General features: G+C 37.2%; 1 protein-coding gene and 1 pseudogene across 4 annotated transcripts in view; both read left to right on the forward strand.

Moving 5' to 3' along the window:
• The window catches only part of MTMR2 (myotubularin related protein 2), a 104,318-nt gene that overhangs the window by 32,974 nt on the left and 45,707 nt on the right, over positions 1–25,637 (forward strand). For all 4 annotated transcript variants that reach the window (XM_045183574.2, XM_045183573.2, XM_053924278.2 and 1 more), the window contains one exon: positions 10,119–10,224. Coding sequence is in view for 1 of the 4 variants with exons in the window: in XM_024574589.4 (XP_024430357.1) it covers positions 10,119–10,224 (106 nt within the window). In the remaining 3 variants the exon portion in view is untranslated. The remainder of the gene's footprint in view (positions 1–10,118; positions 10,225–25,637) is intronic.
• LOC112317521 (reticulocalbin-1 pseudogene) lies at positions 5,319–6,268 on the forward strand (annotated as a pseudogene).

A 25,637-nucleotide genomic window follows, 5' to 3' on the forward strand; every position in this document is an offset into this window, starting at 1 on the left:
TGGCATTCACAGTGCCAACACAAATGCTTTTACAGTAGAAATAATATTTATGTTTTAAATACTTCTAAAATAATACCGTACAAGACACGTAACTTCTTGTTTTGTAAATACCAGGTCTTTAATTATAGTTCTTGTTGCCTTACTCCTTACAGTAAATCATTGGTTACAGTTACTAGGGGACATTTGTATTCTCACTTGTAGTATGTCACAGCTGAAAGTAGTATTAACGAGAGATAAAACAGCAGCTTTGCCATTATAATTTTATTTATGTATCTGATTGGAGTTGAGGAATAATATGTGTGCAGTAACAATCAATTGTTACAAATAATAATAGCTAACATTTAATGTGCCCCATACTATTTTTAGACACTTTACATTTTTTTATTGGGAGCAAGGTAGAGAAATGATCTGTAGTAAAAAAAAAAAAATCAGTTCTACTGGGGTGTGTGTGTGTGTGTGTGTGTGTGTATCCACTATGATTACAAAACAGTACTATGATATATTCTCACCCCTGTCACCTCCAGCCTTTCATTTCTTGACTGGAGTTTAAAACCTTTTGTAGGAGAACCAAGATGGCGGCGTAGGTAGACACACTGCGCCTCCTCACACAACCAGAACTGACAGAAAATCGAACGGCAAGGAAGTCCAACACCAAGTAGACAAGAAACATACATCCAGACTGGTAGGAGGGGCAAAGACGGGCACCGGGGCGGAGAGGACTCGCGTGGCCGTGGCAGGACCAAGACTGGCGGAGTGTGGGACCAACAGGGCAGGCAGTCTGACCACTAGCAGACCCTGCGGCCCCACATTCATGCACAGATAAACGGGGAAGAACGGCAGGGAGCAAAGCAGACCATGTAACCCAGGGCTCCAGCGCGGGGAAATAAAGCCTCAAACCTCTGATTGTAAACACCCGTGGGGGTTGGGGCGGCAGCAGGAGAGACTCCCAGCCTCACAGGAGAGGTCATTGGAGAGACCCACAGGGGCCTAGAGTGTGCACAGGCCCACCCACTTGGGAACCAGCACCAGAGGGGCCCAGTTTGATTGTGGGTGGTGGAGGGAGTGACTGAAATCCGGTGGAGAGTGGAGCGCGCGCCATTGCTCCCTCTCAGCCCCTTCCCCATGTACGGTGTCACAGCCCAGCAACCAGCATTACCCTACCCTGGTGAACACCTAAGGCTCCGCCCCTTTAAGTAACAGACACGCCAAAACAAACAAACAAAAAATGGCCCAAATGACAGAAGACTTCAAAGCTCCAGAAATAATTCAACTAAGTGAGGAAGGGATAGCCAACCTATCAGATGCACAGTTCAAAACACTGGTTATTAAGACGCTCACAGAATTGGTTGAGTTTGTTCAAAAACTAGATGAAAAAATGAAGCCTATGCCAAGAGAAACAAAGGAAAATGTACAGGGAACCAATAGTGATGAGAAGGAAACTGGGACTCAAATCAATGGTATGGACCAGAAGGAAGAAAGAAACATCCAACCAGAAAAGAATGAAGAAACAAGAATTTGGGAAAATGAGGAGAGACTTAGGAACCTCCAGGACACCTTGAAATGTTCCAACATCCGAATTATAGGGGTGCCAGAAGGAGAAGAGGAAGAACAAAAAATTGAAAACTTATTTGAACAAATAATGAAGGAGAACTTCCCCAATCTGGCAAAGGAAATAGACTTCCAGGAAGTCCAGGAAGCTCAGAGAGTCCCAAAGAAGCTGGACCCAAGGAGGAACACACCAAGGCACATCATAATTACATTAGCCAAGATTAAACGCAAGGACCTACATCCAAGATTACTGTATCCAGCAAAGCTATCATTTAGAATGGAAGGGCAGATAAAGTGCTTCTCAGATAAGGTCAAGTTAAAGGACTTCATCATCACCAAGCCCTTATTATATGAAATGTTAAAGGGAGTTACCTAAGAAAAAGAAGATAAAGAATATGAACAGTAAAAATGACAGCAAACTCAAAGTTACTAACAACCACACCTAAAGCCAAAACAAAAGAAAACTAAGCAAACAACTAGAATAGAAACAGAACCACAGAAATGGAGATCACATGGAGGGTTATCAATAGGGGATTGGGAGGGGGAGAGAGGGGGGAAAGGTATAGAGAATAAGTAGCATAAATGATAGGTGGAAAATAGACAGGGGGAGGGTAAGAATAGTATAGGAAATATAGAAGCCAAAGAACTTATAAGTATGACCCATGGACATGAACTATAGGGGGGGAATGTGGGAGGGAGAGGGTGGGCAGGATGGAGTTGAGTGAAGGGGGGGAAATGGGACAACTGTAATAGCATAATCAATAAAAAAAAGAAAAGAAAAAAAATGAAGAGGTTAATAAATATACAATATATCAGGGAAAAACTAGTTACATGGTTAAGTGTTACCAGGTACAGACAGTAAACTTCATGGTTGGGCAGGAAGTGGAGAGCGCTACTTAGGCCTGAGTTCAGGACAATACCTTTGTAAAAGAAATGGGACTTAAAACGGGCTTACAGGAATCAGTCACTGAAGATACACAGAGGAAGAGGAAGATCATGTGAGATGGAAATAGGGGAGTGCCTTCAAGCAGAGGAAATATGAGAGACTTGGAAAACAGATTTCAGCAGAGACAGCCCTTACAAAGGAGTTCCTGGAGTCCTATTTCAACCAATAGGACTGAGGCTTTCTTCATCCAATCAGAGCTGTGCATTTTTGACCAATTAGAGCAGCTCTATTCTGACAAGACAGAACGTGCCTCTGAACCAATCAAACTGTGAGGATTCAGAGTCCTCATTTGCATGACATTGTACTAATTAGGGACCAGGGGCAGGGACCTCTGTCAATATAAGCCAGCTCCCCTCTATTTTCTGGTTCTGGAGTGCACTTTTCCATTTCATGGAAGATTGAAGACTGTTTCTCCTAAAATATCCAAGACATTTCACAGGAGCAAAGCTGCCTAGCTGAAAAGGGACCTTGCCCCAACATAGCCTCAGAGCCTTGCTGTAGCACGATTGAGCTGTTTGCACTGCATAAAGTTTTCTTCTTTACCACAAAAAAATAAATAAATAAAAATAAAAAATAAAACCTTTTGTAGATTGGTTATGTTGATATATACATTATTGCTTATTGAACTATAATATCGTGGATTGTAGTATTTATCCATGTTTATGCATGAGGAAAAAGAGAAGTTATTAATTAAAGAATATTTGCCACACTTAGGCTTGAAAGACTGATTCTTTGAATCTGACTCTGGGAAGTAGTATACACAGAACCTGGTTTTGTTATTTTATTTCTCTTAGATTTATTTACTCATACTTTGGCTCTAAAGAACCATTTGGTTTCTTAGTGGTACATGCTATTATATTCTGTCAATATTTTTTCTGAGTAATATACTACCCATAATCCCCAGTTGTGTTTTATTGCCTTTAAGAGTTTAATCTTGTCTCCCAGAAGGTCACATGCATAAAAAGTAGCATTACACATGTCAACTTGTCCAAAATGTACTTTATAAGGTATTGATTGCTGTATCACTTAGAACTGTTTTTGGCTGTACAGAATATAAAATTCCATTACAGTGATTTTAAAAATTGAACTCCATTTATTTTACACAACAGAAATTTCACAAGTAGGGAGTTGTTGGTGTAGATTTGGCTGCTAAAACATGACGCCTTTATGTTTTGACTGTTGTTTGTCTCCCTGTTCTTAACATACCAGCATGCTTATAAGATAGCTACAATATTTCCAATTTCTACATTCTTGTTCCAGGCAAAAAAAAAAAAAAAAGTGGGAAAGCTTAAGGGCTACTCTGCTGTCCTTTATTAAGAAAATAAAAGATTTTCATAACTACCAAGACTTTCCCTTACATCTCATTGATCAAAATTATGTCACATGGTTTTCCTAGCCCTACAAAAGCCAAAAGCAAGCATGTCATCTTCATCTTGGGCTGGGCACAAACTACCTGGATTAAAGTTGGGGAAAAAGGTGTGTGAGTGTATAGCTCTAGAGATAGACACAGATATGGAGTAGGCAGCAAACAAATATCTCTCTTAAAGTATTGTGCCTAAAGTTTGCTTATTTTACCTGTTATTTTAATGCAGATGGCATTCAGTTAGTCAGAAGTTGACTACAACAACAACAAAAAGAAAGAAGGGAAACATTTTCACCCTATCAGCTTCTCTTTTGTTATATTATAAGGCTAGATAATAGAATTTCTTATGCCTGCTCCTTTTTATAATATTATAGGTTATTGGACATAAACAAATAGCAACCATAATCATAATTTGAAATAGTTAATAAAATAAAGAGATGTTTGCATTTGAAAAATGTATTAAGTGTTCCCACTGGAATACCGTTTTCCTCCATTTAAGTGAATTATTTTAGGGGAGATGATTTTCATATTGTGTAAATACATAAAAACATTTTGCAGATGGTATGATCTTATATGTAGAAAACTATAAAGACTGAAAAAACTGTTAAAACTGATAAACAAATGTACAAAAGTTGAAGGGTATGAAGTCAACATGAATACTTCACATTGAAGAAAATGCATTTCTATATGTAACAACAAACTCTTTGACAAAGATATTAAGAGAATGATCCAATTGTAATTTCATCAAAAAGAGTGAAATACTTAGAAGTAGATTTAACCAAGGAGGTTAAAGACCTGTACAAAGAAAACTATAAAATGGTGGAAGAAATTGAAGAAAGATGCAGATTAATAGAAAGTTATCCCACATTATGGATTGGAAGAATTGATATTGTTAAAATGGCCATGCCACTCAAAGTTATTACAGATTCAGTGCATTCTCTGTAAAACTTACAATGGCATTTTTTACAGATAGAAAAAACAATTCTGAAATCAGTACGGAACCACAAAAGACTTCAAATAGCTAAAGCCATCTTGAGCACAAAGAACAAAGCTGGAAGCATTATACTTCTTAACTTTAAACTGTATTACAAGCTATAGTTATCAAAACAGTATGGTAATGGCACATAAACAGACACATAGACCAATGGAACAGAACAGAGATCCCAGAAATAAAACCATACATATATAGTCAATTTGTCTTTGAAAATGGTGCCACAAATAGGAATATGATAGACTCTTCAAGAAATGGTATTGGTGCCCTGTCTCCCCCTGCAGCCCATGGCCAATGTGCATGCAAATGCAGTAGCTGGCAGCTTCCCTGTCCATGCCCTGGTGTCTTTCCACTCTGGCATTGGGTGGGCACTGGCTGAGAGGATGGCTCATCCCCTCCTCACAGACCCTAGCCCCCATTCCTGAATCATCGCTCTGTCCTTCACTCTCTCCTCCTGACCACCATGGTGTATGGTGGCCTTGGCTGTTGCCTGGGGCTGCTGCTGGCACCGGTGCCGGCTTCCCAGATACTGTGGGCCAAGACCATGGTGTGCAATAAGCTTGTGTGGTCTGCTGGGAGCCCGAGGACAACCAGAGCTTCAGTACAACCAGGAGGCCTTCCTGGGCAAGGAGGAATCCAAAACCTTCGACCTGCTCATTTTGTAGGAGAGTGAGGACAGGCTGAGGGAGATTGTTAATCAAATTGACAGTGATGGGGATGGCTTTGTCCTCAATGTGGAGCTGAAAACCTGAATCAAATGGGTGCAGAAAAGATACATCTGTGGTAATGTTGCCAAAGCCTGGCAGGATTACGATGGGAAAAAGACTATAACATTTCCTGGGAAGAATACAAACACGCCACCTATGGTTACTACCTAGGAAACCCTGCAGAGTTTAATAATTCTTCAGGTCGTCACACCTTCAAAAGAATGCTGCCACGTGATGAGAGAAGGTTCAAAGCTGCAGACTTCCATGGTGACCAGACAGGCCCTGGGAAGGAGTTCACTGCCTTTCTGCACCTTGAGGAGTTTGAGCATATGAGGGAAATTATGGTTCGGGGAACTCTGGAGGTCATCGACAAGAATGGGGATAGGTTTGTGGATCAAGATGAGTATATTGCAGGTATGTTTTCCCATGAGGAGAATGCCCCTAAGCCAGACTAGGTTTTGTCAGAATAGGAGCAGTTTAGTGAATTCCTGGATCTGAACAAGGATGGGAAGTTGGACAAGGATGAGATTCGTCACTGGTCCTCCCTCAATACTATACCCAGGCACAGGCCGAGGCCAGGCACCTGGAGTACGAGTCAGACAAACCAGGGGTGAAGAGCTAACTAAAGAGTGCATATTGGGAAACTGGAATACAGTTGGTGCCAGGTTACCAGTTTTGGGGAGGATCTCACAAATAATCATGATAAACTTTGATAAACACCAAAATATGGCAGACTGTCATTGTAGGTGTTCTTTTATTGTCTTGGATGGTTGTTACAGTTGTCTCATTTATATCACTAGTGTTCTCCAAAACAGCAAGTGTATAACCTCAGATGGGGTTAAAATTGGTTTCCACTCAATATTTACTGGAAAATAGTTATTGCTATTCTTTCAGTAAGATTTCTCTCCAGGCACATTAAAATCTTGGTAATTTGAAATGTTGTGTGGGGATACATTGCTAAAACAGCTTTCTCCATTAAATTTAAACTAAAGGGGCATAAAATTTGAAAAAGCCCTACTCAGAAATTGGGCGGGTTGGGGGTATAGTATATGGAGTGACTGCTATGTATTTTAACTGCAGATTTTTTACACCACCTGAATAGTTGGTGAGGGAAAATTCTAATGAAGCTACAGTAGTATCACTGTATATAGGCTTATTTCAGAACAACTGTAATACCTCAGATTCTTCCTTCTTGACTTTCTATTGGGTTGGCCAAAAAGTCTGTTTAGTTTTTTTCTGCAAAATAAAAAGTACATTTTTCATTTTCATCAGTAACTTTATTGCTTTGGATATTTTGAGTATTTTGGCTATCTCCTGCTATTGGCTTCTCTTGGGTAGAGGCCTGGGTGCTACTAAACATCTTCTAGTACATAAGACAAAGCAAAGAATTATTTGACCAAATGTCAATAGTACCAAGAAACTTTGCAAACCACTTTTGACATGTTCGATCAGACACAGTACCTTCTCCATACACTGCACAAATCTTTTTTTTTTTTGCATTGCAGTTGCATTTTTACCTTTCTTGAAATAATAAAGCATAATACGCCAGAGATGTTGCATGTTTTCTTCCATCTTCAATATTGACATGGCTGCACAAAAATTCACCGATTGTGATGTTTTTTTAAAAAATGCACACTGATATGACAGCTGTCACAATACAATCTAACAAAATTGTTTTGAATGAAGTTAAAGACAACTAAGCACTACTAGAGCCATCGTACGGAAAAAATGAACTTTTTGGCCAACCCAATACTCTCACCTGTTACTGTAAGTGTTATATAAAGCCTCTGTGCATTTTTCTGTATTGACCTGCTAATATGCATAACAAATTGACATCTTTTGAGGGGGGTTCAGTAAGAATCAATTAAGAAAATTAAGGTGAAAAAGGAATTTTAGAGATAGGGAAAAGATGAATGTCAGGCATTTGAACTATAGGAAAATGGTAAACACGTTATTATACTTTTTTTTAATACATTACACTTGAGAAAATTTTCTTGATATATAAATGAGGTAGGTCTGAACTTTGAAAAAATGAATGGAATTACAATCTATTTCTTCACTGATCATTGATAGGAATGAGGGAGTGGGATCCCAGGGAAGCCTGCTGAGTGGGGTGCTGGAACCATCTCATGCAGGCCTGGTGATCCCACGACCCTTGGACTGCCCAGGGACCGTTTACACAGTGGCATTAGGATGGGGTGACGTTCCAAGCAATTGGTTGCACTGGAAGAAACAACTTTTACAGGTTGAAATGCTACCTTGTGAAGTAAAAAGAGAATGAAATAAAGGATCCCCTTGAGGATTTGAGGATTTTCTACTGTGGAAAAAAAAAAAAAGAAATGGTGTTGGTAGAAAAATGTATATCTACATACAAAAGAATGAAAGTGGACCCTTATATTACACCATACATAACAATCAATGCAAAATGCCAAAATGGGTTAAACATTTAAATGTAGGACTTGAAACTGTAAAGCCCATAGAGGAAAACATGGGGGAAAGCTCCTTGGCATTGGTCTTGAGGATGATTTCTTGGACTTGACACCACCAGCACAAGCAACAAAAGCAGAATAAACTAGTGAGACTACATCAAACTAAAAGGTCCTCCACAAAAAGGACTCATGGACGTGGACAACAGTGTGGTGATTCTGGGGAGGAGGGAGCTATAGAGAGGCTAAATGATAATGGGAAAAAATTACAATAAAAATTTTTTAAAGAATTTTCTCCACAACAAAGTAAACAATCAACAAAATGAAAAGGTGTCCTACAGAATGGGAGATAATATTTTCAAATAATGTTAAAATGATGTAAATCATTCAGTTTGTGACATGTATCTGATATGGGGAGAAGGGGAGACATCGATCAAAAGGGACAAATTTTCAGATATAAAGTGAATGAGCTCTGGGGACCTAACGTGCAGCATGGTGACTATAGTTAGCAACACTATATTGGCAAGAGAGTAGGTCTCAACTTCTACCCCTCCCCTCCACACCCAAAAGATAACTGTTAGGTGGTGGATACTTTAATTAGCTTGATTGTGGTAATCATTTTACAATGTAATCATTTCACATTTCATTTATACATTTATCAAAATGTCGTGCACCTTAAAATACAATTTTTATTTATGAATTATATCTCAAAGGTGAAAGATAATAAAACTAAAGTGACAAGAGGGGAGATGGTTTTCACATTATATAAATAATTCCATTATTGTTATAGACAGGTATATGGCAGACAAATTTGAAAATAAAAATGTGGTTCTTAAATATTACAACCTCAAGATGGATTATTTCATCAATATCTAATGAAAAATATTTGACTTGTGAGGGAGACTTTTAATATATGGGGAATGAAGCTTTAGAAAAATACTTGAAGCTTCAATTCAAAGTGTTTTGAGATTTGTTTCACCATTGATTTTTCTTACATTAAATAATTTTAACTTTTTTTTACTGTAAAAGGAAATGATGTAAATCATTCAGTTTGTGACATAAATATATTGTTACTGTGATTTTGAGTTTAGCAAACATAATACATATTAACAGTATACACAGGCACTGAAGTTGATTTTGTGGAAAATAAAGATATAATCCTTCCTATTGGGATATTTAAATTTTAGTCAGTGAGATAAAATATATATACCTGAGATCAGTAAACAATAGAAGGCAGTATGTGACCAGGTATCAAAAGTTCTATAGGAATTTAAGAGAATAAAAGTAGTTGTACGGTGCGGGTACTTAGTGTAATGGAAGAAGTGGATATTTAAGACAGGCGTGTTAAGCCTCCAGAACGTGATGTGGTAGACGGGCGTGAGGTACAAAGACAGGCTTGTCTTTCCATCTTAACCTTCTGCTGTTCTGCTTACCCTGCCCTGTTGAACTGCCCGTAGTTTCTCAAATCTTCTGTGCTCTATGATAACTCTGTAACTTTGTAGTGCTTTCTGTTTGATTGTTTTTGAAATTCCCTTACTTGTTTGTCAGCCTGGCAATTTCCTCTTTCAAGACTCAATTGAAATATCCTCTCCTCTGTGAAGTCTTCCCTGAACTTCCTAGGTAGTTAGGTGCTTCCTTTTCTTCCGTAGAGTGTGAGTTCTTTATCTCTCTGTCTATCGCTCTATCTAATCTCTCTCTATAGTTACAGTCATTATTACATTGCATTTACTTATTATCTGTCTCAGCTACACACTTGTGAGCTTCATGAACACATATTTTTTTAATATTATATTTATCTCCAGAACATAGTGCCTCATATAATAATGGTTTTGCACATTGGGCCATTCAGTGAATGTTCACTGGACAAAAGAATGGATAAGCTGGATAAAAAAATTAGCTGGGATCGTACTCATGAGCACTGCGGAAGTCTGCCCAGAGGGGCCGTGGATGGTAAGAATACTTAACTGTGCAGGAATAGAGTTTGCAGTTTATCGGTATTGGGAGATAAGGTTGGATGGGTAAAGTATGGCTAGTTGACATGGAAGTTTTGTTAAATAATGGAATTATAATTAAAATTTCTGGAAGTGGTTTTTAAAAGTCCCCCTCTTTTCAACATACTATGCTTTTTATTTTGTAGTGCTTCCACTTCTCATTCAGAGAATTCAGTGCATTCAAAATCAGCTTCTGTTGTGTCATCGGATTCCATTTCCACTTCTGCAGACAACTTTTCTCCTGATTTGAGGGTATGTATGCTGTTTCTAAGTTCTGATGAAGTGTTCTCGGTTAGCCATTTGTGGCCAGTGCTATCAATATAAACTTTAACTGAGTAAGCAGGCAACATTGATGGAATATATTCTCAAAGACCACTCAATCTTTATAAAATATCCCAGAACAGGCCAGCAAATTTGGAAGTCTTACTTGTTTATAAAAGAAAATGTGTGATTCATTGATAAGTTTGATAACTTTTAAGTTCTTTCCCAAAAGATAAGTAATGAGTTTCATTGTGATGTAAAAGATTTTCATGATTACTCCCATGATGATGGCCAGTAATAGCTAACATTTAGTGAGTACTTTCCATGTGCCAAGCGTTTTTCTAAGGACTGTAATGAAATATCTCTTATACTACCTCTACCAGTTCTGTGAGGTAGAGACTTATCATCACTATTCTACACATGATAATAACTAAGATTAGTAACATGTCTAAGGTCTCAGAGCCACTAAGTTCTATTGCCAGTATTCTAGCTCATGCATTTCAGTTCTGGAGCTAAGTCACTTAAATACTGCCCTGTAGTTGCTACACAGCTCATTATAGTGAGTATTCTTCTATTTATTAAAGGCCTTGTTGCTATGAAATTAACCACACCAGCAATAGCCTGTAGCACTTTGTATATTTTTGGATTCATCTCCTTTTCTACAACTGCTTGTCTCTGAGCGGTGGACAAAATGAATTTCATGTGCGGTGCTAACCCTTAAAGCTTACTTCAGAGTCTTGTTGTTCTGATTTAGTGACTGCTCTGTCAGTGTTACACTTTCATAATTTTGACTAAAACGTTATTTTCATTAACAAAGCCATTTGGTCTTGAGCATATATGGAGTATATCTCTTTCATGTATTCAATATTTCATTTTTAAAACATAATCCAACAAATGCATGTAAGTAGACAGGTAAGAAACATCTATCAAGGCTTCTACAATTTGTCATTACTTTTTGTTAAATGTCATAAAATACTAGCTTGGGTATAACATGACTTTAAACATCACTAAAAATGATAAAGATTTATATTTATTATCTGAATATATGTTGTGATAATTATGAAGGCCTCAGAATATCATTAGCTATTATCTTGAAGCATACGTTTAGGTTGGGGTGCATTGTTAATAATAGTGGATATAAATTCATCATCTCTTATTTTTTTTTACTATTTAAAAATACATATTTTATATATGTATCTAACTTTTGTTTATTTATTACATTAATAAAAATCCACTAAGGGCCTATTGGCCTCTTGATAATTTTGAATGTTTTTGGCCTACTTTCGGTTAGATCATATTAGTTAAAAACTTCTTTGTTTTTAACCTCATATTGTGACTGATAAAGAATTCCTACTAGGAGTGGGAGAAATGTCACTTTTGCTGTGTACATTAGTACTATTGTATTCTACCTGGTATTTCTTGGCTGACATATTTTAAACCATTTGTGTATCTCTGTGAGGGTTAGTTTAAGTGAACGACTCCACCGGGCTCACACGCGGACTGCGGGACATCACAGGGTGCAGGAAGGAGGCCTCCACTGTCAGCTCCTCCCATACAGACCCTTGGTCTCCGCAGGACACCGAACGTCCCATAAACAAGAACGGCTGGGTTACACTGGGACAGTCTGAGAGTCATAATGTTAATCTTTATATTAAATATTGCAATTTACTTCTTATTTCCATTAGATAATTTTTTAAATTTTAGTTTTAGATTCACAGAAATTTGCAGAGATAGTACAGAGTTCTCACGGAGTTGACATCCAGTTTCCCCTGTTGTTAATATCACTTGTGTATGGTCCATTTGTCAAATTAATGAACTGCTGTTGGTATATTGTAATTAACTGAAGTCCATGCTTTATTCAGGTATCTTTAGTTTTTAACCCAAGTCCTTCTTATTGTTCCAGGGTTCCATCCAGGATACCACATTTCTTTTAGTAGCCGTGTCTCCTTAGGCACCTCTTAGTTGTGACAGGTTTTCAGACTTGGTTTTTGATGACCCTGGCAGTTTTGAAGAGCACCGGTTAGGTACTTTGTAGGGTGTCTGATCTTGTACCTATTAGTAGATTGGGGTTATTTGTTTGGGGGTGGAAGACTACAGAGGTAAAGAGCCATTGTTATCACAACATGTTAAGAATATATATTATCAACACAATTTATCATTGTTGATTTTAAGCTTAATCACTTGGTTGAGGTTATGTTAGGGTTTTGTGGGTTTTTTTTACAGTAAAATGCTCTTTTTTCCCTCTTTCTTATACTGTTCTCTTTGGTAAGAGGAGGCTGTGCACACACAGCTCACACTTGAAAAGTGTGGAGTTTTGCTCTACCTCGTTTAAAGTGCAGCATCTACATGCATTTTTTTGTAATTCTTCTGCAGGGAGATTGATCTCTTCTTCCTCATTTATTGATTTATGCAATCATTTATATCAGTACAGAGTCATGGATATTTATTTTATATTTTGGATTACAATCCAGTACTACCTTGTTGCTCATACTGTTCCAAATCCAAAGTGTGAGGTTTTAAAGTCACATCTTGTGTCCCTTTCACACATTGTGGTGTTTTTGTTTAGTTTGGTTTTTTTTGTGTGTGTGTGCAGTTTTTTGAGGGGGTTGTTTTGGGCTTTGGGTTTTGTTTTTTTTTTTTTGAGCCCTTCTTTACTTTTTGGCACTACAAGGTGCTCCAAACTCATGTTAATATTTTCCTCCCCCACTTCTAGAACCATCATCTGTTTTTCAAGGAGCCAAAGTGTTTTTTATTGGAGAATGGTAATAAGAAACCAAGATCTGGATACTAGGCGTGCTCCCTTTAATTTTTCTTTTGAAGCAAAAGCTTATTTGCATGCATCCTGCTTGGAGATAATATGGGTGGAGTGATCGTGTATGCAAGTTTGTCCAAAGCAGACTTATTTTATGCCTGTTGTCCCTTCAGGTTTAACATTAGACACAAGAATATCCTGAACTGTTTACTCTCTTACTATAGTGGTACCAAGAGAATCTGTTCAATTTTTGCATCAGCTCCATGTCTGCAGGAATTATTCTCATTAATGCCATATTAATTCTGCATCTTTCACAACCTTGTGGGGCCCTCAGAACATTTAGCTGAATGAAGAGACAGTTGTTTAATGTTAAATTAAGGAGAAAATGGTTTTGGTCAACAAAGGTTAACTGTACTTTCTGTTGTAGAGTGCCTAAAGTGACAAGAGAAAAAAAGAAAACTAGCCCTGACTGGTGTGACTGAGTGAGTGTGTTGGGTGTCATCCCGCAAAGTGAAAAGTCACGGGTTTGATTCGCGGTCAGGGCACATGCCGGGTTGTGGGCCAGGTCCCCCACTGGGGGTGTGCGAGTGGCAGCCAGCAGGTGTTTATTGCGTGCGTCACTGTTTCTCCCCTCTTTCTCCATCCTTTCCCCGGTGTCTAAAAATAAATAAGTACACATTGCCCTGTCCATCTCTTCCATTTGGCTATTCCTGAGATGTATCCTTTTATAAAAATAAATAAATAAATAAACAAATAAATAAATAAAATCTGGCGGGGGGAAGAGAACTAATATGATTAGTCTGCCTGTTACCTGTTTTTTTCACTTTTAAAGTCATCTTTGATTGTTAGATATATCTTTGCTTGAATCAGTCTTTTTGTCAGTTGTGGGAGGGAGATGAATGAGTAACATTATGTTAAAATGTTAGTATCATTTAAAAAATGCAGCCTATTTCAAATATATGTTTCAGAGGAGGGGTAGGAGGGAGGATGTGCTTCTAATAATTGAAGAAAATCTAGCCTGCTATTGTCATAAAAGTGTACATATAACTCATTTAACGTTCACAACGATCCTGTGAAACAGACATTACCCATCTGACTGCTGGGAAACCTGACGTACAGGAGAGGTGCAATAAGTGCTCACGGGCACACAGTCAGCTGTAGCCCTTACCTGGCCTGAGGTTAGTCATATTCCTGTACAGCACATTACCCAGAGAGACTATCCTTCACGATTGTGCTGTTTTTTCAAATGTGAAGTGAGAATTTCTTAGTTAACAAGAATATCTGTAATACACTTTTTGAGGTAGAAATGGCAGTTTTCAATATTAATAAATGAGAATTGTTTTTCTAAATAATCAGAAAATGAGGGTGTTGTAGTAAAATCTGACCCATCCCCTCCCCAATTTGCTAATGATATTTTGCTTTTAGTATGTACACCTTTATTGGCCATAAAATGGTAGTGTTCTAGGTAATTATGGGTAGAACTAACCACAGAGAGCTGTGTGTTGCTTTTTGATTGACTACACTTTGGCTGAAGGTGTGAGACGAGGGGCTTGGTACCTTGCTTTTGAAAATCATCACTCAGAGATCTTAGGCTTTGAGTTCTCCTCCTAGCCGCACCATACATCCCTGCCTAAGACTCCACATTTTATAAGTAACTTCAGTAACAGCAGAAAACATAACACATTGAAAAGCTAATTCAATTTTATTAAAAGTGTTAAATCACATTGTGTAAGTTTTCTGCTACAGGTACCGTGCAGTGACACTTTCCCGAAAGGATAGTGTCTTAGTAGATTAACAGGCAAATGTGAAAGCTTCTACTAAGGATTTCTTAGGCAGTCACGAGTTGTTGCCTGTGTATCAGCAAAGCAGAATGGAAAATCTCCTGGAGTATGGAACTATTCTAGATATCTTAAACTTGTATTTCTTCAATGGAATTCTGTTTGTATTGTTATTGTCACCTTGTTAGCCTTATGTGTTGTGGAAAAGTCACATATTAATATAATCCAGTAGATGTATTTCTGAAAAGTTGAGCACAAATACAGGCTTGGTAAGTTGGATCTTGTTTCCTCAGTGACATAATTACAGAGTGTTTTTCTTTGCTTCATTTATTCTCCACTTGGCAGGGAACCTGTTTAATTTCATTTTTAAAACATTAAAAAAATCCTTTCATATAGAGTTTTTACTAATGCAAATTTTTCTAATTTGCAATTTTTTTAATTAGGCTTTCTTTATTTTTTTAAATCCTATTTTGTTGATTATGCTATTACAGTTGTCCTGATTTTCCCCCCTTAATCCTGCTGCACCCAGCACCCCCAACTCCCTCAGGCAATTCCCACACCTATTGTTCATGTCCATTGGTAATGCGTATAAGTTCTTTGGCTACTCCATTTCCTGTACCGTACTTTACACCCCTGTGGCTGTTCTGTAACTACCTATTTGTGCTTTTAATCCCCTCACATCTTCACCCATTCTCCCACACCCTCCTCCCATCTGGCAACCATCAAAATGTTCTCCGTATCCATAATTCTTTCTCTCTTTTTCTTGTTTGCTTAATTTTTATTTTTAGATTCAATTGTTGGTAGAGATGTATTTATTGCCATCTTATTGTTCATAGTTTTGATCTTTTTCTTAAGTAAGTCCCTTTAACATTTCATATAATAATGGTTTGGTGATAATGAACTCCTTTAGTTTTTTCTTATCTGGGAAGCTTTTTATCTGCGCTTCCATTCTAAATGATATCTTTTCTGAGTAGCAATCTTGGCTGTAGGTCCCTGCTTTTCATGACTTGGAATATTTCTTGCCAATCCTTTCTAGCCTGCAAAGTCTATTTTTAGAAATCAGCTGACAGTTTTATGGGAACTCCCCTGTAGGTAACCAACTGCTTTTTCTTTTGCCGTTTTTAAGATTCTCTCTTTACCTTTAACCTTTGGCATTTTAATTGATGTGTCTTGGAGTGAGCCTCTTTGCATTGATCTTGTTTGGGATTCTCTGCTTCCTGGACTTGCTTGTCTATTTCCTTCACCAAATTAGGGAAGTGTTCTTTCATTATTTTTTTCAAGTAGATTTCCAATTTCTTGCTGTTTTTTTCTCCTTTTGACACCACTGTTGTGCAAATGTTGGAATACTTGAAGTTGTCCCGGAGGCTGCTTACACTACCCTCATATTTTTAGATTCTTTTTTCTTTTTCTTGTTCTGTATTGTTGTTTTGTGCTTCTTTATATTCCAATTCGTTGATTTGATTCTCGGCAACACTCAAGAATCAAATGTGGCTTCACTGTAAATTGTTCTTTATTTCATTAGTGTATCCTTTGTTTCTGACTGGATCTTTTTTATGCTGTTATTTTCCTGACTAAGTCCTTGAGCATCTTTATAACCAGTGTTTTGAACTCTGCATCTGATAGATTGCTTGTCTCCATTTTGTTTAGTTCTTTATTTAGAGTTTTGATCTGTTCTTTCGTTTGAGCCATGTTTCTTTTTTTCCCTCATTTTGGCAGCCTCCCTGTGTTTGTTTCTATTAAGTATTAGGTAGAGCTGCTATGACTCCCTGTCTTGGTAGCATGGTCTACTATAGTAGGTGTCCAGTAGGGCCCAGTAGTACATCCTCCCCTATCACCCAAGCTGGATATTTGGGGTATGCCCTTCATGCGGGCTGAGTACACCCTTCTTTTGTAGTTGAGCCTTGATTGCTGTTGGTAGATCAATGGGAGGGAATTATGCAGGCCAGCCAGCTTCAAGGGCTTGCTGTGACCACTGACCACCAACCTCCCCGCTCTGTGGGAGATCAGCTGTGCAGGGACAGGGTGGTGGTGCTCCAACGTGGTCTGTAGCTGTCCACTGGGTGTGCAGGCTCTAGGGTTTCCAGGTGGTTCAGGCCAGTGTCAGTCCCTACCTGTTTTCTGTCTGGGGCCACCCCGCATGATCTATAAAGCAGTCTGAGATGGCTGCTACTTGTGCTGGGCTTAGAAATTCCCAGGTGAAGCCAAACTGTGGACCTAGGCTGGCTGTTGCTAGTGCCAGGCCTGGGGCCACTTAGCAGGGGATACAGAAGCAGGGGTCTCACTGAGGCCATCTGTTTCTTGTCTGATAAGATTTAGAAAGTTGTGAAATATGAGCCAAGTCTAGCCATTCATACGGAAATGTCACAGTTAACAGTTTGGGTGGGCCCATAAGTTGGGTGGGGCATCGTCTCAGGGGATCTCCAGGGTGGGGCAAACAGTGTTAGCCAGGTTGATGGGTCTCAGATATGGCATCCACCTGCAGGCTCTGTGGCTCTGTGGGGGTAGGGCTCAGAAAAGGGACAGTGGCCTCTGTCTACCTTTCTGTCTGGGAGAAAGCTGTCCCCCAGCTCTCGCCTGGATGTCAGAGACTTCAGTTCCTCCCTGGATGCCACTGGTGCCTTTCAAGCTGCTATGCCAGTGCTGGAGCTCAAGGGAGTGAATCTGAGTAAGTCCATGTGTGGGCTCTTCAAGGGGAACTTCTTGGGACTCAACAGTTTCTTCCACCAACTCAGCCCCCGCTGTGTTTTGCAGCCAGAAGTTATGGGAACTTATCTTCCTGGCACCTGAACCCTGGGCTGGGGGGCATGGTGTGGGGCTGGGACTTCTCACTCTCAAGATATCCCTCCCCAATTTTTATCTACCACACGTGGGTATGGGACCAGCCTGTTCAGCATCTCTACTCCTGCTAGAAGTCTGGGTGGATGTGGTTTCTTTAATTCCTCAGTTGTCAGACTTCCATTCAACTCGATTTCTGATGGTTCTGAGTGACAATTGTTCTATATTTTAGTTGTAGTTTTGAGGTAGTTGTGTGAGAAGATGAGCCATGTTTACCTGTGTCGCTGTCTTGACCTACAGCCAAAATTAGGCTTTCTTTAATAGGAATATATTTTTTAAAGTTTGATACTTAGGTGTAATTAAGAACCTAGGGAACTTGTGTCTGATTGGTTTATTTGGTGACTGGAGAATAAATCCCATGAAATATAGGATTTTAAAGTTCAAGCACATAGCTCTATTTGTTTTTAAATTTGCTTAGTATTGGTCTTTAATTAAAATATGTTCCTTAAATGGTGGTGATTAAAAGAGAAATTAAAACTTGAGCTATGCAGTATTTCGTGTACTTTGTGATGACTATATTTATACCAATGTTTGTCTACAATTCAGAGTCAAATATTAAAGTGGAATCTCAGAATATATATTTTATTTATGTATATATAAACATGTATATAATATAGGAGATTAAAACTAGAGTGTTTTGGATTTTGTTCTTAACCGTCTGCTCTTATCTTGAAATATTTAATGTCTTAAATCCACAAATGTGATTGTCCCTTCAAAGTTTGTGTTAGTTATTCATGTTTTCTTTATGGAACAAATGTCATAGATCATCGGATCATGTCTTATTTCGAGTATGTCCCTGAATGTAGTGTCACCATGTTCTCAGATATTCCAATCTAGTCAGAACGAGTTAAGGCTCATGGAGCAATGTTTGATTATGGATAGTATCTATTATACATAATCATTTTAATAGAGGAAAAATGATTGAAGTTAGCACTTACTCATGATTACCACCACTATCTCTCACACCAACATCAACTCATACGAATGTAAGAATGAAAAGAATAAACTTTAGCTGGATAAAGGATAACCATCAGAACTCCACAACAAAGCCTTCTTGTTAAAAAATTACAACTGACATACAGTATATATTAGTTTCTGGTGTACAACATAGTGATCGGACATTTATGTAGCTTAACAAAGTGATCACCCTGATAAACCTAGTACCCACCTGATGCCATACATAGTTATTACAATATTATTGACTATGCTGTACTTTACAGCGCCTTGACGATTTTATAACTGTCAATTTGTGCTTCTTAATCCCTTCACCTTTATTACCCAGCCCTCCCATGTGTCAACTGTCAATGTGTTCTCTGTATCTAGGATTCTGTTTCTGTTTTGTTTATTTTCTTTTTTAGTTTCCACCTGTTAAGTAAAGTCATATGGCATATGCCTTTCTCTGACTTAATTTACTTAGCAAAATACCCTCTAGGTCAGTCCATGTTATTACAAATGGCAAGAGTTCATTCCCTTTTTTATGGCTAATATTCTATTGCCTATATGTGCCACATCTTTATGTGGCTAATCATATGTGGATGGGCACTTGAGCTGCTTCCATATCTTGGCTATTGTAAATAATGCTTCAATGAACATAGGGGTGCATTTATCTTTACAAATTATTGTTGGGTTATATGGCCATTTTATTTTTAATTTTTTGAGGAAACTGCTTTTCACCGTTGTAGCACCAATTTGCAATCCCACCAACAATGCACAAGGGTTTCCTTTTTCTCTGTATTCTCACCAACACTTGTTTGTTGATTGATTTATGATGGCCATTCTGACAAGTATGAAGTAATATCTTATTGTGGTTTTAATTTGCATTACGCTGATGATTAGTGACATTGGGCCTCTTTTCATACATCTATTGACCATCTGTATGTTTTCTTTGGAGAAGTACTGATACAGGTCTTTTGCCCATTTTTCAAATACATTGTTTTTCTGGTGTTGAGTTGTATAAGTTTTTGTGATAAATTTTGGATATTAACCCCTTGTCAGAAGTATTGTTGCAGAGTGTGTTTTCCCATCCATTGTGTTGTCTTTTCATTTTGTTCACCTTAGAAAAACTTTTTAGTTTGATGTAGCCCCATTTGATTATTTTTTCTTTCGTTACCATTGCCTGAGGAGATATATCAGAAAAAATGTTACTAAGAGAAATGTCAGAAGGTTTACTACCTATGTTTTCTTCTAGGAGTTTTATGGTCTCTGGTCTTACATTTAAGTCTTTAGTCCGTTTTGAGTCTGTTCTCATATACAGTGTAAGAAAGTGATCCAGTTTCATTCTTTTGCATGTGTCCAGTTTTCTCACCACCATTTTCCCCTCATTTTTAGAGATTAATTGACCATAGGTATATGAATTTATTTTGGGGCTCCTTATTTTGTTCCATTCATCTATGTGTGTGTTTTTTAATGCCAGAACCATGCTGTTTTGATTACTTTAGCCTTGTCTTATAGTTGGATACCAGGTAGAGTGATACCTCTAGGTTTATTCTTTATTCTCAAGATTGCTTTGGCATTTTGGGGTCTTTTGTGAGTGGTTCCATATAAATTTTAGAATTATTTGTTCTACTTCTTTGAAAATACTACTAGTATTTTGGTAGGGATTGCATTAAATCTGGGGATTGCTTTGGGTAGTGTTATCATTTTAACGATGTTACTTTTTATTGTCCATGAGCATAGTATATGCTTTCATTTGTGACTTCAGTTTCTTTTTTCAATGTCTTATAATTTTCTGAGTACAGATCTTTAACCTCCTTGGCTATATGTGTTTCTAGGTGTTTTTTTTTTTTTCTTTGATGCATTTGTATATGGGATTTTCCTTAGTTTTTCTTTCTGATAGTTCATTGGTATGTAAATATGTAACTAATTTCTAAATATTAATTTTTGTATCCTGCCACTTTACTGAATTTATTTATCAGTTCTAAAAATTTTTTTGGTGGATTCTTTAGGTTTCTCTCTATATAGTATCATGCCACATGCAAATAATGAGTTTTATATCTTCCTTTTCAATTTGGATGGAAATTTTATTTCTTTTTCTGGTCTGATTGCTGTAGCTAGGAATTCCAATACTATGTTGAATACAAGTAGTGAAGATGACCATCGTTGTCTTGTTTCTGACCTTAAATAATAAAATTTCAGCTTTTCCTTGTTGAGTATGAGGTTAGCTGTGGGTTTGTTTTATGTGGCCTTTATCATGTTGAGGTATGTTTCCTCTATTCGCAGTTTGCTGAGAGTTTTCATCATAAATGGATGCTGGATTTTGTGAAATGCTTTTTCTACATTTATTGATAATGATTTTTGTCTTTCATTTTGGTTATGTGGTATATCATGTCAATTGATTTTCGTATATTGAACCAATTTTGCATCCCAGAGATAATTCCCACTTGATCACTTGATCAAAGGTTTATGATCTTTTTAATGTGTTGTTAAATTTGGTATGCTAATAGAGTCAAACCTTTGTTCTCAAACTCTTCATTTCTCAACCTCTTCATATCTCAACCAAGTTGTTCGTGGAAAAAAAAAAGTCTCAGTTGTCTAACAAACTTTTGGGTCTCAGTTCTCTACCTGACAACCGTTTCCTGCTGTACCTGTATGATCAGTCACACATCTCTCAGGCAACAAAGGAGATTTGGTTTTCAAACAAATCACTTCTCAGTTTTCCAGAATGAATTAAGTTCAATTACCAAGGTTCCACTGTATTTTGTTGAGGTTTTTTACATCTATGATTATCAGAAATAGTAGCCTGTCGTTGTCTTTTCCTATGCTATCCTTGTCTGGTTTTGGTATCAGGGCAATGCTGGACCTGTAAAATGGGAGCCTTCCCTCCTCTTCAATTTTCTGGAATAGTTTGAGAAGGATAGATATTAAATTGTTGGGAGCTTTTTGATTAATGATTTGATTTTGTTGGTAGATATCAGTCTGTTCCGATTTCCTGTCTTTTCTTGATTCAGTCTTGGATGATTGTATATTTCTAGGAATTTACTGTAATTTTTGGACTATAAGACACACTATAAGACTCACCTAGGTTTTAGAGGAAGAAAATAGGAAAAAAACCCTCTCCACCACCGCCCCCCCCACCCCACCCTGCCTCAGCAAGCCAGGTAAGCTACATTCATACTATAAGACACACGCCCCTTTCCCTCCCAAATTTGGGGGTGGAAAGAGTGTGTCTTATAGTCTGAAAAAATATGGTATTTCTTTCTGGTCGTCCAGTTTGTTGGCATATAATTATTTGTAGTATTTTATTATAGCCCTCTGTATTTCAGTGGTGTTGGTTCTCACTTCTCCCCTTTCATGTTAGATTTTCTTTGTGTCCTCTCTGTTTTTTACTTGACAAGTCTGTTTAAAGGTTTATCAGTTTTGTTTATCTTTTCAAAGAACCAGCTCTTTGACTTTGTTGATCTTTTGCATCTTTTAGACTCTATTTTGTTTATTTCTGCTATGATCTTTATTTTCCTTCCCTTTACTCACTTTGGGCTTTGTTTGTTATTCTTTCTCTAGTTCCTTTAGGTTTAGGATTACATTGATCATTTGAGATTTTTTTAATGAGGTAGGCCTGTATTGTTAATGAATTTCATTCTTTGAACTGCTTTGGCTGTGTTACATAGATTTGGGGTTGTGTGTCTTCATTTTTATTTGTTTTAAGTCATCTTTTGATTTCTTCGATAACCCATTTATTGTTTAGTAGCATGTTATTTAGCTTCCATGTATTTGTGTGTAATTCACTTTCTCTCGTAACTGGTTTTTAGTTTTAATACCATTATGATTGGAGAAGATGTTTGCTATGATTTCAGTCTTCTTAAATATATCAAGACTTGTTCTTTGGCCCTAACATGTTCTGTCCTGGAAAATGTTCCATGTGTACTTGAAAAGAATGTACATTCTGTTCCTTTTGGGTGAAATGTTCTAAATTTATTAATTAAATCCACCTGGTCTCAAGTATCATTTAAGGCCACTGTTTTTTTGTCAGAATGATCTCTCCATTGATGTCAGGAGGGTGTTAGAGTCCCTTACTGTTACTGCATGTCAGTCTCTTGTTACGTCCCTCGGCATTTGCCTTGTATATCATGTGCTTCTACGTAAGGTGCATAAATGTTTACAAGAGTTTTAAGTTATATTGTCTTGTTGGATTGATCTTAAATCTTTACATAAAGTCCTTCCTTGTTTCTTGTTATAGCCTTTGTCAAAGTCTGTTTTGTCTGATACAAGTTTTGCCAAACCAGCTTTCTTTTCCATTTCCATTTGCATGAAATATCTTCTTTTCAGTTTGTGTGTGTCTTCCATCTGAAGTGGACCTCTTGTAGGCAACATGAGTCTTGTTTTCTTATCTGTTTGGCTACCCTAGGTCATTTGATTTGATCAGAGCATTTAGTCCATTTACATTTAAGGTAGTTATTGATAGGTATGTAGTTATTGTCATTTTGTTAATTGTTTTCTGATTGTTTTTGTAGTTATCTTCTGTTTATTATTATCTCTCTCTCTTTTGTATACTTTCTATAGTAGATTCCTTTCCCTTTAACTCTTGTATATCTCTTGCAGATTTTTGATTTATGGTTTATATTAGTCTATTTTACATTGATGGTTGCTTAAGTTTGAACACATTCCAAAATCACTACCATTTTTACTCACCCCTTCTATGTTTATGTTTTTGGCATTACTTTTTAGTTTTTTGTGTCTGTGCATTTTTGTATATTTCTTAATTTATTGTCGTAATTACACACGATCTTTCTACCTTTGTCTTTTTGTAAAGATTTTATTTAATTATTTATTTTTAGACAGAGTGGAAGGGAGGGAGAAAGAGAGGGAGAGAAACATCAATGTGTGGTTGCCTCTCATGTGCCCCCTACTGGGGACGTGACCTGAAACCCAGGCATGTGCCCTGACTGGAAATTGAACCTGGGACCCTTTGGTTTGCAGGCCAGCACTTAGTCCACTGAGCCACACCATCTGGGGCTCTACCTTTGTCTTTTAACCTTTGTACGAGCTTTATAATTGGTTGATCCACTGCTTTTATTATGTATTTGTCTTTGTCAGTGAGAATTTTTTTATTTGCTATGTGTTCTTACAGTTTTTATCTTTTTTTCTTAAAGAAGTTTCTTTAACATTTCTTGTAATACTGGTTTTGAGGTGATGAACTCCTTTAGGTTTATCTTATGTGGAAAACTCTTTTATCTCTCCTTTGATTCTAAATGATAGCTTTTCTGGGTAGAGGAATCTTGGTTGTAGGTCCTTGCATTTCATCACTTTGAATATTTTGTGTCATCCCTTCTGGCCTGCAAAGTTTCTGTTGGGAAATCAGCTGACAGTCTTATGGGAGCTTCCTTGTACATGACTACATTTAAAAATACAAGAAAATATTTGGAGGGTATTTACAAAAACAAGAATTTTAAGATAAATTATTGGAGAAAAGAATATATTCCCATAAGCCCCTTGAGAGTAGACATCTGTCTTGTTCATTGTTGTTTTCTTAGAGGTCATTCTCTCTGGAATGTGGAATTTGCCTAGAAAAAATTTGACTGACTCAGTGGAAGAGAATGATAGATACTGTAATTTTCCCTTTTATCAAATGTCATATCTTTGGAGAAATACTTATTTCTCCTTTACTTTCCATTCTTAATTGTCTCCTTTTTCTCATATCTGATAGGCTTGTCTTTCTCTAATGCATTACCATAGGTTCATCTTTCTCTGACATTACTTTCATAATGTGATACCCTGTTTAAAAATTCTTCAAGGGGATATTTGTTTCTTACAGCAGAAAGCACATACTGCTAAGTCTTGTGTTTAGGGCTTTTGTGTTTGGTGTCATCACAGCTCTCACACTGTATCTCTTCCTGTTCCCAAATGTAACCCCACACATATAGTTAGGGATTCTTCTTACAGTGCCTTACGCACAATGTGCTCATTGTCACTTCCATCACGCTGACCTACACATCTGGAATATACTGTCTTGTGCTCTTCAGTGAAACAGGTCCTGGTCAGCTGCCTAATCATAGGCTTAGCCCATCTCTGACCCTTGTAGCCCATTATGATCTTTAATTTTTTTTTCTAATGGGAGATAGTTAGATAAAAATCAGAGATACCAATGTTGAAAAAAAAAAACTTTGAAGCAGTTATATGCAGAAAGTTTGTAAAAGAGAAAGAAGATAGTCACTAATTCTTCTTTGTCAAAGAGCCACCTAAATCCATTTGAAAATGTTCACAGTTGTCTCATTCCATCCTTAATAGGTTTGAACTTCAGTCCAAACTCTCATGATTTCCATTTTACTGAAACTTTTCTCTCCAAAGTTACCATTAACTTTCCTTTGTAAAATTTTGTGTCTTTTATAATAACATTGAGAGGTTTTCAAAAAATTATTTTTATTATAAAAATTTATGGGAAGTAGAACTAAGATTAAGGAAAAAATTAAATCACCAGTGCTTTTACTACTCTCTTGCTGTTAGTATTTGGTACATAGAAACTCTTCCTTAAACTTTTCTATTTAGAACTTGGCAGTTATAAGGTTGAATATCATATTAAAAGCTCTTCAACTCTACTCACCACAAACTTATGATGTCAGCAATTAGTGAGGCGATAGTAAGTTGGGTCTTGCCTTATCTGCTGCAATGTGTATATTTAATGGTCTATAGCATGTGTATTGGGTTTATAATTATTTTGACATGGTTTACAGATATCATTAACCCCTTTATGGTTTAAAAGAATAAAAGCTCTAAATGTGGTCAAATTTCAGTAAAAACAGCTAAATAATTATAATGGAAACATAATAAAGATCATTTAACATAGAGGGTATGTTAAAGTTAGAACGTGTGGATACACAAAGCAGTGGTAGTAGAGGCAGATAAAATGGAAACAAGGAGAAATGTTTGGAGGCAGTTCAAACAATTCCAAGAAAAAATTCATAAAGGGCATGTACTAGGGTAATGACATATGCAGAGCAAGGGTCAGATTTAAAAAATATATATGTGGGTATAACGTGTTAAAGCTGCCCATATATTGCAGGTTAGGGGGAGAGAGGAGTCAAACATGACTATTACAGGTTTCAAAC

The sequence above is a fragment of the Desmodus rotundus genome, chromosome 5, assembly GCF_022682495.2.
Source record: "Desmodus rotundus isolate HL8 chromosome 5, HLdesRot8A.1, whole genome shotgun sequence".
In the NCBI taxonomy this organism is placed as follows: domain Eukaryota; kingdom Metazoa; phylum Chordata; class Mammalia; order Chiroptera; family Phyllostomidae; genus Desmodus; species Desmodus rotundus.